This window comes from Lepisma saccharinum, chromosome 30 (genome assembly GCF_977018435.1).
Source record: "Lepisma saccharinum chromosome 30, izLepSacc3.1, whole genome shotgun sequence".
In the NCBI taxonomy this organism is placed as follows: Eukaryota; Metazoa; Arthropoda; class Insecta; order Zygentoma; family Lepismatidae; genus Lepisma; species Lepisma saccharinum.
The window spans coordinates 9,764,297-9,778,496 of record NC_139258.1 but is presented as its reverse complement, the minus strand read 5'-3'; the positions used below and the strand labels follow the sequence as shown (position 1 = coordinate 9,778,496).

The window sequence follows — 14,200 nt, the reverse complement described above, 5'->3', positions numbered from 1 at the left end:
ATATCCAAAGAGCCACTATAAGATTTTCATAAACTACAAATTTACGTAACAATCTCAGTAAACATTAAAATAATGACAAAGGCAGAATTCATAGTCTAAAAAATATATACACTAAAAAGGTAATGTTTCCACCTTCTGACAGGGTCTTCTTCAGATTAATATTCACAATAGATTCAGTATCTATTGTGAATATTCGTCTGAAGAAGAGCTTCCCCGATGGTGCAGTGGTGGCGTCGTCACCTTGTAATCAAGGTGTCCCGGGTTCGATACCCGGAGGAGGCACATAGTGGGGTTCGGATTCCACTTTAAACTATAGGTCCAGTCACGATTAGCCTTACTGTGCATAAAGTGGACTTTAAACATCAAATCAATCAATCAATCATCTGAAGAAAACCCTGTTAGAGGGTGGAGATGTTATCGTTTTAGTGTGTGTGTGTGTGTGTGTGTGTATATATATATATATATATATATATATATATATATATAATACTATAAATTCTGCCTTCATCAGTATTTTAATGTTTTATTAACATGGAAGCAAGGCTTAACAGTGTTAATCTTAGATGTTTCATTGGGAATTTTTTGTTTGGGATTCTTCAAACAACAAAAAAAGAATTACAATTTGGAACACACAGGAGATGTACTGAGATGTACTATGTAGAAATTTTAGTGCAAAATGCAGGCTCAACTAGAACTCGAATCTAGGTCTTTGCTTAACCAACTGAGCTACCGAGCCAGCTCTGGATTTCTTTGATTTCTGTTGCCTTTGAAACATTGATGACGTCAGCATCTAGTTTCTCCCAGCGTAGAGTTTTATATTACTTTACGATTTGGTACACACAGGAGTAAACAGCGACAGCAAAAATCTGGGAAAACCAGGTCTGGTTTGGTAGCTCAGTTGGTAGAGAAATGACAGTTGCAGAGACCCAGGTTGGACTGATGGTGAATCCTCGATTTTCCGCTAACACTTTTACACATTAAAGAATTTTGAGTGAATTTTCATTTTTTTTATTTTTCGGTTATTTTACATTCACTTTTCTCTCTTTGATGATAGGCTTCTTTAGAATGATGTGGCCTGACAAGACTGTCATTGGGTCTGACTGGAAAGAAAAGTTCCGGTACTTTTCAAGTTGTTATTTTACCATGTTCGTCATAAGAACTGCTGAAAATATTGTGGAATGTTTATAAATGATTATGCGTTCATGTAGTTACACACAAACTTTTCTCATTAAAATGTTATTAATTATATTCTCATCTATAAAAATATGCCTGTATGACGTACCGACAAAAAAAGAAAACACTGTCTGTATCCATTCACTTTGATTTCCAGAATGTAATGTTCAAAAATTAAATAATAATGCCGAAAAAGCTGAGGTCCATCTCGGTTACAGCATCAAAATAATTAAGTAATAAGTACAAGTAATAGTTAAGTAATATTCATAATTCACGATATGTGCGACTTACTCACTTTATATATATTAATTTGTATTTTCAATAAATTAAAAATACAAAACTTTGATACTTACGTGAAATGAGTATCTGTTTTGTGCAACGATGTTTCGGAAACAACTGTTTGCTTCTTCAGGTTTTATTATCGGCTATCTGAAATATACCATAGCCTCGTCAAATCGTGTTATTCGTCAGGGAAAAGGAAACGGTACAAATTTGGAAAACACTTCTAAAACCATTGTTACCCCCATCAGTAGCGTACGCAGGATTTCATCACGGGGGGTGTTATTTCGAAAACTTTCTACAAATTCACATTACCATTGTTTTATTATACTTTAATTAATTAATAATAATAATTAATTAATATTTCTTATAATTAATTAATTAGTTTAATTACTACTAATGCAGCTTCTATTTATGAAAGAAATAGAACAAAATTACATTTCTTTTGTTTCTTTGTTACAAAATAATTGTCTAGTCAACGGTTATTTGTATATGATAAGTGAGACATTTTAAGTGCGAAGAAAATCCATAAGAACAAGCAAATATATTAAATTTATTGAAATAATCTTAATATGAAACTCATTCAAGGAGCTGCGCTGGTCTAGTCAGACATCTTCGTGGGATATCCGGGTTCGATTCCCGGAATTGGTTGGAATTTATCCAGCCTTGTCTCAGTACCCAGCCTCATATCAATGGGTACCTGAGAGCAACCCTGGGGGATGAACGCTGCCGGAGCATGGTGCTGATCACATCACCTGCAAAATAGTACGAGATCGAGAATCTTTGGGGCCCGCCACACCACTACGTGTGCCTTCATGGCACGGTGCTATATGCACGGGGGAATTTACATTACCTTTACCTATGGAACTCACCCAGGATGATGATGAAGCGCGAGAATACATGTTGCTAAATTCCACTGAGTCTATGTTTTCGTTCAAAAGTAAGTTTATAGACATTCCAACACATTTATCACATCTAGGTGATTCACAAAGCACTTCTTCAACATTATTTAATGATGTGGATGTAGACTCAGCATCACTTGAGAGTTCACAAAGGAATGTGAAATCAGTACCGGGAAGAACGTTTGCAATAAGGTCGGCACACTGCGACGAAGCAAGGAATTTTCACAATTCTCGCGAGAGTCACTGCGCGACTTTTTGCAAAAGAAATAATTGCAAAATTGAACTTTGCGGCCGCTTAGATTGTGTTTGGAATGTTGTGTTTTTCTTCATGCTGCATGGGAATAATAATTCTATTATTATTATTATTATTATTATTATTATTATTATTATTATTACTGTCGCAGATCTTTGACTGTGATAAATTAGCCATTTTTAATTTTTTCTACAGCATTTTCCATAATATTTCAAAAGCTCAAGGGGGGGGGGGTTTAAACCCGGTAACCCCCCCTTGCGTACGCCACTGACCCCCATACGACAAGGAAGTAACTAGCAGGCCGCATGGGAACAATGTAACAAGAAGGCGTCCCTTCTTTTTTAATGTTTTAGTTGTACATAGGACTTTTAGTGCAAAGGTTTTATAGTAATAGTTTTAACAAATGATAGAGAGCATGGTGGTAACAACGGTTTTAGAAGTATTTACCTTTACCAAATTTGAAGTTTCCTTTTCCCTGACGAATAACACGATTTGACAAGGCTATAGTATATTTTGGATAGCCAAGAATAGAACCTGAAGAAGGAAACAGTAGTTTCCGAAATATTGTTGCACAAAATAGATACTCATTTCACATAAGTAACAAAGTTTTGTATTTTTAATTTATTTAAAATACAAATTAATAATTAAGTAATAATCAAGTAATTCCATTAATTAAAAAAATGTATGTAGAAGAAAATACTTGTGGATAATTTGCCAACTGTACACATTTTGTTGGTCGAGAGTTTCAAGGTAAGTAGGGTGATGCTTATGAAAATCGTCCTAGCTGCAGGGCAGGGGGTTGAAAATTCTTCCCCACTTCGAACGTCTGACATCGTCCTTAATTTCAACTATGGCCTTCATGGGCTTTCTTAACTTTTTTTACAGGAAAGTGTTGAAACTCTGAAAGTCATTCACATTTCTGACTTACACTACGATCCGCGATACACAGTTGGAGGGAATGCGGTGTGTGGAGAGCCCACCTGCTGCAGGCTTGACCAAGGAGATCCTGCGGATGATACTGCCGCAGCTAACTATTGGGGAGACTACAGGGAATGCGACATGCCGTGGCATTCCATCACAAACATCTTCCAGCAGGTCAAACAACAACACACAGTAAGTAGATAACTCCAAATGCTGCATATTAACTACAAGGATATTTGATTCACATCATTCCCTAGTGGCTGAGTGGTTAGCACCATAGGCGTAGCTAGAACTTTATATTTGGGTGTGCACAAAGAAAAAAATGAGGTCTTGTACCTTTTTAATAGCATATTTTGCAACACAATCACTTGGCTCTTTAACTACACTGATGTTTCACTATAAATGACAGTGTTGAAAATTTCTGAATATATGTAGTAAAAAAAAATCAAATTGCATAGAAATTACACACACACACAAAATGTTCATAAATGCAAACAAATACATCAAAATACACGTCATCTATAACAAGAGACGTCTGTCAAAATGTACAATGTTCTTAAACTCATCAATAACTTCATTTACATCAATAGACTAAGCTTTTTTTTTGTTCCACAAATAGCAAGAGCAGGGCTTCCAATCTTTCCTGCTTCTGAGTTGCTCTTAATTTAGTTTTAACTTGGGTAAGCTTGGAGAAAGCTCTCTTACACGTGAAACTTGTGACAGGTATAGAAGAAAAGCGCTGCAGTACAGAGTAGAATGCAGTAAATATCTTCTTTCTCCAATGACATCAAAATATCAAAAACTATAGACACTCGTTTCATCAGCGATAACGCACGCGTTTGTACCAAGTAATGACATTTTCAACTTCTTACAAACTGCCGCTTATTTTCTCTCTTATTGAAATATCTGCCTTTAATTCTCTTTGATAAAGCAGCCCATTAGGGTGTGCCTAGGCACACCCGGCACACCCCATAGCTACGCCTATGGTTAGCACTCTTATCTTTGATGTGAGCAGTCCTAGGTTCTATCCCTGGTGGGAGCTCCAAAATTTTGGTATTGACCCACCAGTGGAAGGATAATTGGGAAGCTACTTGAAAGCCAGAAAACAGAGGTGATGGGACTTAATGTGCTGACATAGGCATCCGAAGGGGGAAGGTGGAGGTCAAATCCAACCGTTGACCCCTTCCTCCCTGGAAATTCGCACAATTCATTTTAAGTTACAAAAAGCCAGAAAGTTTGTTACTTTTATTGCCAATAGCAGATATAAAGTTCAGTTTGTTAGTATTGAAATTGTGTGTGAATGAAAAAAAATAAGTGTAACATGCAGGATCAAGCTCAGTACTCAACATTTTCATATTCTACCACTTAATCAGTTTTCAAAATTTAAAAAAATAGATTTTTCTTAGGGCTGACCCGATACATTCGTTGATATTTTTGCACCGATACTAGCCGATACCATTGTTTTTGAGTTGCTAGAGGCATGGCCAAAACAAATTGTCTTTTTCCATTTCAAAGTTTCATTCACCTTTGGTTTTGAAAAAAAATGAAAAATAGTTGTGCATTTGTTAAATGAACCTGTACTCAAGTTTCCGGGAACAGCAAGTGCATGACACAAAGATCCATACGCAGATAAGACTCGCGGTCAAGTATCTTGCAAATCACGTGTAACGTGAACTTATCCCCATAGGAGTTCACTGCTTCTGTTTAGTTCTCTTCGAAATCTACCAGGCTTTGTTCGTACAGATGCGGTCTCGTGTAACAATAACGCCAATGAGGTCCTGAAAGCCAACGATGCACCTGTTGGTAATCCTTCTACTTTCTTTGGTGTTTGCGGACATCCCTCTCTTTAGTGACCTCCCGCAGTCAAAAAGGTTATCCATCGCCCATGAAAGTGGTGGACGTGTCTCAGACATACAAGGTATGGCTAGAACAAAAAAACGGACTGTTGCTACAAAATCTTTCATTGGCTATTTTGCACAATACGAACATTATCCCCTTCAAAGTACTCCTCTGCACTATCGATACACAGCTCCATACGAATCTTCCATTTCTGGAAGCAGTGCTGGAAATTATTTTCTGAAACCATGTTCATGACCTCCGTCACTTTTGTTTTCACAGATTCTACGGTCGTAAATCTGGTTCCTTTCAGTGCTGATTTGACCTTTGGGAATAAAAAAAAAAGTTGCAAGGAGCAAGATTCAGCGATTAGGATGGATGTTCTAACAGTAAGATTCCATACTATTCCAAAAAAGCCTCGACTGATAATGCCGTATGAACAGGAGCATTGTCCTGTTAATGAATCCATGACTTGCTTTTCCACAAATCAGGCCACCACTGCATCCTTTCCTCCGTAGTTGCTTTGAACTTTAATTAGCTAGAAAATCCTTAATCATTTAATAACGGCACTAAATTTCTAGGTGAAAGTACAACAATGTAGGAGGGACATGGATGTCTGGAAGGGGGACAAGGATGGCCACACCTGCCCCTTAGAAATCGAATGTCAACATAAAAGTATATATTTCACACGTATAATTTGATTTATATTAATGCGATAACTTCAAATTCAAGTGGTGTTTTTTGAGGGGGCAACACTATTGTCGGGGTAATATGACCCATGGAAAAATACCCTGCTTGTCCCTCCGTGGAAAAAATATGTGGACGTCCATGATTAGGGGGGCAATTGTTCTCCCCTTGCCTCCCCGTTGCACACGCCTATGGTCTGTCAGAGATTATTATGTGAAGAACTTTAACACATTATACAGACTGAGAGAAGTCCATTTTGTTTTGCACTGCAGTTTTCTTTGCTTCCTCTCGATAAACACAAAAGCTAAACTGTGATAAACATACAGCATAGTATTTATAAATATGTATAGAAGATTCAATGGGATTTGGATTAATAAAAGTTACAATTTTTCATGTCTATGGAGTAAAATTCCTGCAGAATTTCCGGAGCCAATAATTCGCACATAACTCCCGGAATTCCCAGTGAGTAGCCACCCTGTAAATACATGCATTTGGTGGGGTGTGCTTGAATGAATACGCAAACACACAAATATCTATGCTAAAACATAGCCCAAACAGCACAATTCAAGCACTCAATATTATTAATAGATCTAATCATTATCAGTGTACTTTATTTTGTCTTAGAGAAACTACGAGGGTCACTATTTATATTTTGAGCCTAACAATGAAAAAACAGGAATTTGGCATTGAAAACTGCTTTATTGTTTTTCGAAGTATTCTCCTTTATGGTCAATACACTTTAGCATTCGTTCGAACCATTTTTCAAAGCAGTTTTTCCAATCTTCTTGACACACCTCCATAATATGGTTTTTAAACACATCAACGGCGTCTTCCGCCGACGAAAATCGTTGTCCATGCAATTTATTCTTGACATTCGGGAACAAGAAGAAGTCATTGGGTGCCAAATCAGGACTGTATGGCGGATGACCCATCAATTCGATTTTTTGACTGTTCGTAAAGTCGGTTGTTAGATGAGATGTGTGACAGCTGGCATTGTCTTGATGAAGAATGATCTGACGGTGTTTGTTTGTTTTCCGTATTTGACTGAAGACCTCTGGCAAACAAATTGTTGTGTACCATTCAGAGTTGACCGTTCTATGTTGCCACATGACCAGTTTTCCCCAAAAAACAGGCGACCATTTGTTTCGATGTGCTTCGAGCGCGAACAACTTTTGTTGGATTGGGTTCATCTTTAAACACCCATACAGTCAACTGCTGTTTACGTTCCAGCTCATATGCATATATCCATGATTTGTCACCTGTTACAATCTTATATATGTCTTTTGAAGCACCATGATTGTATTTATTAAGCATTTGTTTGCACCAATTGAGGCGAGCGTCTTTTTGAGTTTTTGTCAAATTGTGTGGGATCCAACGAGAACATACCTTTCTCACAGCTAAATGATCATGTAATATTTTATATATGCTGGTGGAACTAATGCCTATGGTTGCCTCAATCTCACAGTATGTCACGTGACGATCTTGCAGTATTAGGTTTTGCACAGCATCAATGTTTTCTTGAACAACAACTGATTTTGGACGACCTTCGCGAATCTCGTCGGTGAGCGAATGGCGGCCACGATTAAATTCGTTATACGTACCAGCGTTTCACAGTGGCAAAGGATGGGGCTTCATCGCCAAATGTGGAAGTAAGTTGATCGATGAACTCTTGTCTTGATAATCCACGTCGAAAATCGTAAAAAAATCATCGCACAAAAATGTTCACGAGTTAATTCCATTTTATTGTTGTCGCGCAATCTCCAAGGCAACATAAACAACACAAATCAAGCTATTGACAAAACATTTGAAGTACGTTATGGTCAATAATGCCAGACGATTCCGTGCAAACGTCATATCGTGCCTAACTTCAATCAGTGTTGCCAAGGCTCAAAATATAAATAGTGGCACTCGTAGTTATCTAGAGAGCATTCCCTGACATTGCTATGAGACTCAGCAGCAAGCGACCCGGCTTCAGCACTTGTCTTTCCCTGTGAACGGGTCCGCGACAGTCACACGCTACAGTCTGTTTTCTTCATTCTTTTTCCCTTTCTGTTGACGTTGCAGACTGACACCAGTATAATCCTCCCTCGGAAGTTGTGTTGTGTCGTGTCCGTGTGTTGAAGATTGTGGCTTAATATGGCACCACAAAAGTTTACATTACAGCAAAGGATTTATCTTGTTACTTCGGAAAGAGGAATTGTGGAGAAGTGCCACAACGTTTTGCAACGAAATTTCCTGGTGTTCCCGTTCCACATAGGGCCACTATATTAAACCTCGTAAATAAGTTTAGAGCAACAGGGTCAGTTCTGAATAAAAGTGGAAAGAAAAACCCACGTGTACTTACTGAGGAAAAACTCGATGAGATAGGACAAATGTTAGAACAGTCTCCTGCAAATCTATCCGCCCTTCTCACAAGAAACGGGTGTTTCAAAAACCACAGCATTTAGAACTGCTAAAATTCTTAAATCTAAAAAATAAAGTATGAAAGACAGTATTGTATGAGAAATTGGGAGAATTACAGTAGACGAACTTGCACGTGTAAATGCCAATTTCCTTCGGAGATGCCAGGAATGTGTTGCAGCAGAGGGACATAATTTTCAACACCTTCTGTAGTCACGGTTAGTACACAATATGAAAACTGTAATTTCAATAGCCGACTCTAGCGACTGTCACGGACCCCGTTCACCGTGAAAGGTGCTGAAGCCGGGCCGCTTGCCGCAGAGTCTCGTAACGAATGTCAGGGAATGCTCTATAGTTAGTTAACAAATGTAGCTAAACTGTTCTTTGAATGTTATAACATGAGGAACAGGATTGCTGCTTTTGTCTGCCTATCCTTTGCAGAAAAAGTATATTTCTTTATTTAACAGGATATTGCTTACATCATTATAACTGGAGACCTCATCGACCATGGAGTCTGGGAGACAACAAGGGAGGGGAACCTGGACATGATCCAATCCATCTACAGAGAGATCAACACCACCTTTCCAGACATCCTTGTGCTGCCAGTCCTGGGCAACCACGAACCCAGTCCACTTAACGTGTAAGTTCATTTCTTTTACAATGCACAAGGTATAACTCCCTATGATCTTTCATAAATCACTACAATTTGAGGTAAAAAGTACATTGTATGCTGCAAAAGTGCATGACGCCTCTTCTTTACTGATGGCCATCTAAAATTAATTTTCATTAAAGTACAGGGTTCAGCAGAAGTAACGCCCATTTTTCATGAGATGCTACTCTACACCAAATCTTGTATTACAGGATCAGAATTGTATAGATTTCTTACAGATAATCATATGCATGTAATAATGGAACATGACACCACACCACCATTCTGACTTTGAATTTAAATTTTTGGGTGCATCAGCACTTAAAGCTATTTTGCACCCGTCACGTTATACGGGGTCCAGCCCATTACATAAATAACTGTAATGTCGTTCACTAAAACAATAAAACATCCTGACTTCGGTTAAAAGCTGAAGCTGTAAAGGGGAACTCAGCACACATAAGGACAAAACACAGACGCCAGAGCCTCGTTAGTCTGCAAAATGTAGTCCAGGGTGTACTACGTGGAAGTGAGGTTTACAAATTGGGTGTCCTACATGCAAGGATCACCACTATACTGAAGGATGTCATATGACACTTTAGGTTAAATGTTCAAAATGATGTTCATCTCGTGCAAGACATTCATGTACCCTACCAACTTAACTCACGCAAGCCTTATGACATAATTTGACGGTAATATCAGCAATTTTCTCCCTAATACTGTCTTTCAATTCATCAACCTTGCAGGGTTTGCTCTTGTACACACAATATCTTTGACACACTACAAGAAGAAACTGTGGGTAGGGGAGTTTGATTCGGGGATCGAGCTGGCCACTCCAGGAACATTTTACTTCAGAAAACCTTGAACACAAAGGTTACTAAGACAACACCTCTGTTACAATTGCAGCTTTGCATCAATATGCACTTTACACTACACTACTTAAAAATGGGTGTTAATTCTGACGGACTCTGTACAATAAACCTCACATGTTTAAATATGCATTATTCTTACTGCTAAAGAGATAGGTTTGGAAGTTAACAAAGAGAAAACTAAATATATGCTTACAGGCCGAAACCAAATGTTAGGTAATAATCAAAATCTAATTATTGATAACAACTCCTTTGAACCAGTTGCCAAATTCAAATACTTAGGAGTAATATTAACAAGTGAAAATTATATTAAAGAGGAAATAAAAAGTATAATTCAGGAATGGGAGAGGAAAGACGAGTTTACAGGATTCTTGTTGGGAAACCTGATGGTAAGAGACCTGTAGGAAGGCCAAGACAAAGATGGAGGGACAACGTTGAGATGGACCTAAAGGAAATCGGTAGGGATTGAAAAGAGTATATAGATCTTGCTCAAGATAGGGACAGATGGAAGGCCTGTGTTGTTGCAGCCATGAACCTTCAGGGTTTAGGAAGGCTAGAGAGAGTTAGTTAGTTTACATGTTTAAATATTAAAAATATAGACAATAAATTTTAAGGCCTTATACTTGAAAAAATATTACCTCACACAAAAACTTTGCTTGTAAGAAATGTGTGTATGAAGATTAACATTTTGTTTATACATTTTCTATAGCAAACTATAATTTTGTTCATTCCTGCTGAAACGTACAGGAAAGTAAATCTTAACTTCATTACTTCTACCTGAAAAAATAAACTGTTACAATAACTCAGGGAGATTTTACACTGAAGTGAGACACAACACATGTTGCTTGAGGATTTCACCAATCGAATGAAGGCTTCTATGGCCTGTTAACATTGCTGTTGATTGGCTCATTCCCAAGCAGTATGTGTCGCATGTTGCTTCAGTGTGAATTTGAATTTAAAATTTTGGGTGCATCAGCACTTAGGCTTTTTTGCACCCTTCACATTATACGGGGGCCAGCCCCTTATCATTACAAATAACAACTCTAACGTTGCATAACTAAAAATCTTAAAATCTTCTGTCTTCTGTTAAAAGCTGAGGCTGTAAACGGGCACTGAGCACACACAAGGACAAAAAACAGGACAACACAAAAAATTATACTGGCCATAGTGCCAGTCGCCAGAGCCTCGTGAGTCTTCAGTCCAGGGTGTACTACGTGGAAGTGAGGTTGACTTTTGGGCGCCTACGTGGAAGGTCCCCCTTACACCCCTTGCTTCAGTGTGAAATCTCCCTCAGTTTAAAATGTAACTAGTTACATTTAATGTTACTCTAAAAAGTAACTGATACTTGTAAGACCATACATCTAAACACTGTTCCTTGCCCAATAACCAACAAGATAAACAGATAGGTTAATGTCTTACACTTTTCCAACAGGTTTTCTCCACCAGAAATCACCGAACCTGCCATCTCTACCAACTGGCTGTACGAAGCAATGGCTGATCTCTGGTCCATGTGGCTGCCAGATGATGCAATTGGGAGCGTGAGGTACGGAGGATACTACACGATGCTCGTCCGACCAGGTCTTCGCTTTGTAGGACTCAACACTAACTACTGTTACACTTTCAACTGGTAAGCTCCAGCTCATACATCCTAAAAAAAGTTCTAGGACTGTAAGTACAAGGAATAACATATTGAACTTATCAACATGTACTTTTTTTTTTTTTACCGAAAATAGGATGCAAAAAATTAGGGGGTAGCTTACACAGAGTGACCCAGCGTTCATCTACGACTTTGAAATATACAGGGTGTATCATAAGTAATAGCGCAAACTGACACAGGTGAAAGTACATGATAATAGAAGCAAAAAAGTCTCAGTAAACGTGGGTCTGCAAACGAGCCATTTTCAAGATAATTGTGAATGTGTGGTTACAAGCTGCCACTGATTGCATTTTGTAAACACCCACTGCTTTGCTCCTTGCGCATCCCGAGGTTTGCTCTTTGTTTACAATACAGAACATTTCCGAGAGGTAGCATTGTAATCAAACAGGATGGAAACAATCAGTACAGATAATTGTACATGCTTGTGACCAATTCCTAAATGAACCGGTGTTCAAAAGAATTCGAAACTCAATGTGGAATCACGTACAGTATTCTATCCAGATGCACGGACGACACTTTGAACACCTCCTTTAACAAGTGTACAGTAATTGTAACATGTAACATACTAATAATAATAATCCTTTGCGCAACAGCCCTGAAGGGCCTTGGCTTACCTACCGACTGCCAGTCTCCCTCCCACGCTTTCCTTCGTCACCTCGAAGCGTGGAGATCTTCAACCAGTATTGGAATAGCCGGGGGGTCAGCCCGACGTATCCACAGCCGTTATAGTAGGTTTCCGGGACCGGATTACGCTTACTCCTTCGAAGCTCCCCAATTTCATCACGATGGTGGGATGCCACCGGCCCTATACGTAGGCCGAATAAATTGCCGGATTCAAACCTACGCCGTCCCACAGCGAACGATCTCAAGACGAGTGAATGCCTTAACCCGCTCAGCTACGGAGGAGGACACATGTAACATACTAACATTTGTTAAAGTAAGTAGAATGTTCAATAAAAGCAATGAGATCTCCAATGACTTTTCTTACTGTATTATTAGCATTTTACCAACTAGGACGACGTTTACAAACAACGAAGTCAGTGGCAGCTTGTAACCACACACTCGCTATTATCTCGAAAACGACTCGTTTGCGGACCCATGTTTACTGAGCCTTTTTTGCTTCTATTATCGTGTACTTTCAACTGTCAGTTTGCGTTATTACTTATGATACACCCTGTATACAGTGTCTTCAATCATTGATCACATTTATTGAAAACAAACTTTTCGATTTGCCTCCCTTGAAAATTTTCCAGGGACATTCATGAAAGTGTCCCACTTCTTATGTTACATCTATGATGTTATTTGGTCATTACATGAATTGGCAAGTGAATAAAAGGGGCTACAATTCACCCAGTACTGAGTTTTCTCTCTCTCTCTCTATTCCAGGTGGCTACTCTACAACTCCACTGACATAGCAGGGCAGCTGCACTGGCTGGCAAATGTCCTTCTGGATGCAGAGAATCAAGGGGAAAAGGTGCACATCGCAGCTCACATTCCTCCAGGGAACGCCGACTGCTGGAAAATATGGAGTGGGGAATTCAGGAAGCTCATTCACAGGTCAGACTGTTTATATATGACAATGAAGTCAAGAGTTTTGGTTCATTGATTGGGTCTATTTTACGTCACTCATCTGCAGTGGCGATGCTACATAAAGGGCAACTAGGGCACTGCCCCACAACAATTTTAACATAAAAAGTTCATCTGAAGAGACGATCGGTACATACGCGTAACTAAATTTTTTGTTTTTTTTCCCCTCAACCCCTACATTGCTGCAACCAGACTTACAGGGTATGCACCCTGTGCGAGGTTAATATATTTCTTCGTCCTGTTGGAGAGAGTCCAATCTCAGCTCTGCCCAGAGACGTGACGTCACTGACTGATCCAAACATTTACAGCATAGGCAAGGAACCCAAGGGACGGTCCCCTCACAATGGAGAAGCGCAAAATTCGTAGCCGTTTCTGGGCAGTGAACGAGGTGCCCTGCCCATTCATGTTTGCCTTGTTCACCATTCAGTGTTTCCAACGCTTGGCAGGCAGTTTATTCGTTCTTCCAGCCTGCAGCAATAAGATAGAAAAAAATCCCTCGAATGCTTTTCTTCGCGCTTGTTCCGGCGACCTGAAAAGTTGACAACACTTTTTATTGCACAAACTAGTCCCTCGTATTTTCAAAAAGATCCTCCTTTCTTCCCATTGTAATACGGATTTGGATTTGGATTTGAGTTAGTGTGTGAGTTTGCATTGCGTTCCGTCTGTGCGTATTGGTCGATTATGAAATAATTAGTTTTTCACGAGTTTATAGTTACTGTACGTGTTTATTTATTTGTGTAATTGTGTCTGTGTTCCAGCAACTTGACATGCAGAATATCTTCGTAAGTATAAACGAACTTTTTGGGGGTACATGGCCAATGTAAAGTGTTGTAACTGAACTTAACGCTGCATCATCTTCCTAGTTAGTTATTGATATTAGTGGATACTTGGTGAATATGACATTGAATCATGTAGAAACTTTAATATCTACGCCTTTCAATTCATTGACAATGGAAGAGAAACTGCAGTGTAACATTTTCCTCATCATCC

General features: G+C 38.9%; 1 protein-coding gene across 1 annotated transcript in view; it reads left to right on the top strand.

Moving 5' to 3' along the window:
• LOC145982080 (sphingomyelin phosphodiesterase-like) overlaps nt 1-14,200 on the top strand; it is a 74,519-nt gene that overhangs the window by 42,315 nt on the left and 18,004 nt on the right. Inside the window, exons 4-7 of the mRNA XM_083115677.1 lie at nt 3,493-3,720; nt 8,919-9,091; nt 11,399-11,593; nt 13,010-13,180. Coding sequence (XP_082971803.1) covers nt 3,493-3,720; nt 8,919-9,091; nt 11,399-11,593; nt 13,010-13,180 — 767 coding nt within the window. The remainder of the gene's footprint in view (nt 1-3,492; nt 3,721-8,918; nt 9,092-11,398; nt 11,594-13,009; nt 13,181-14,200) is intronic.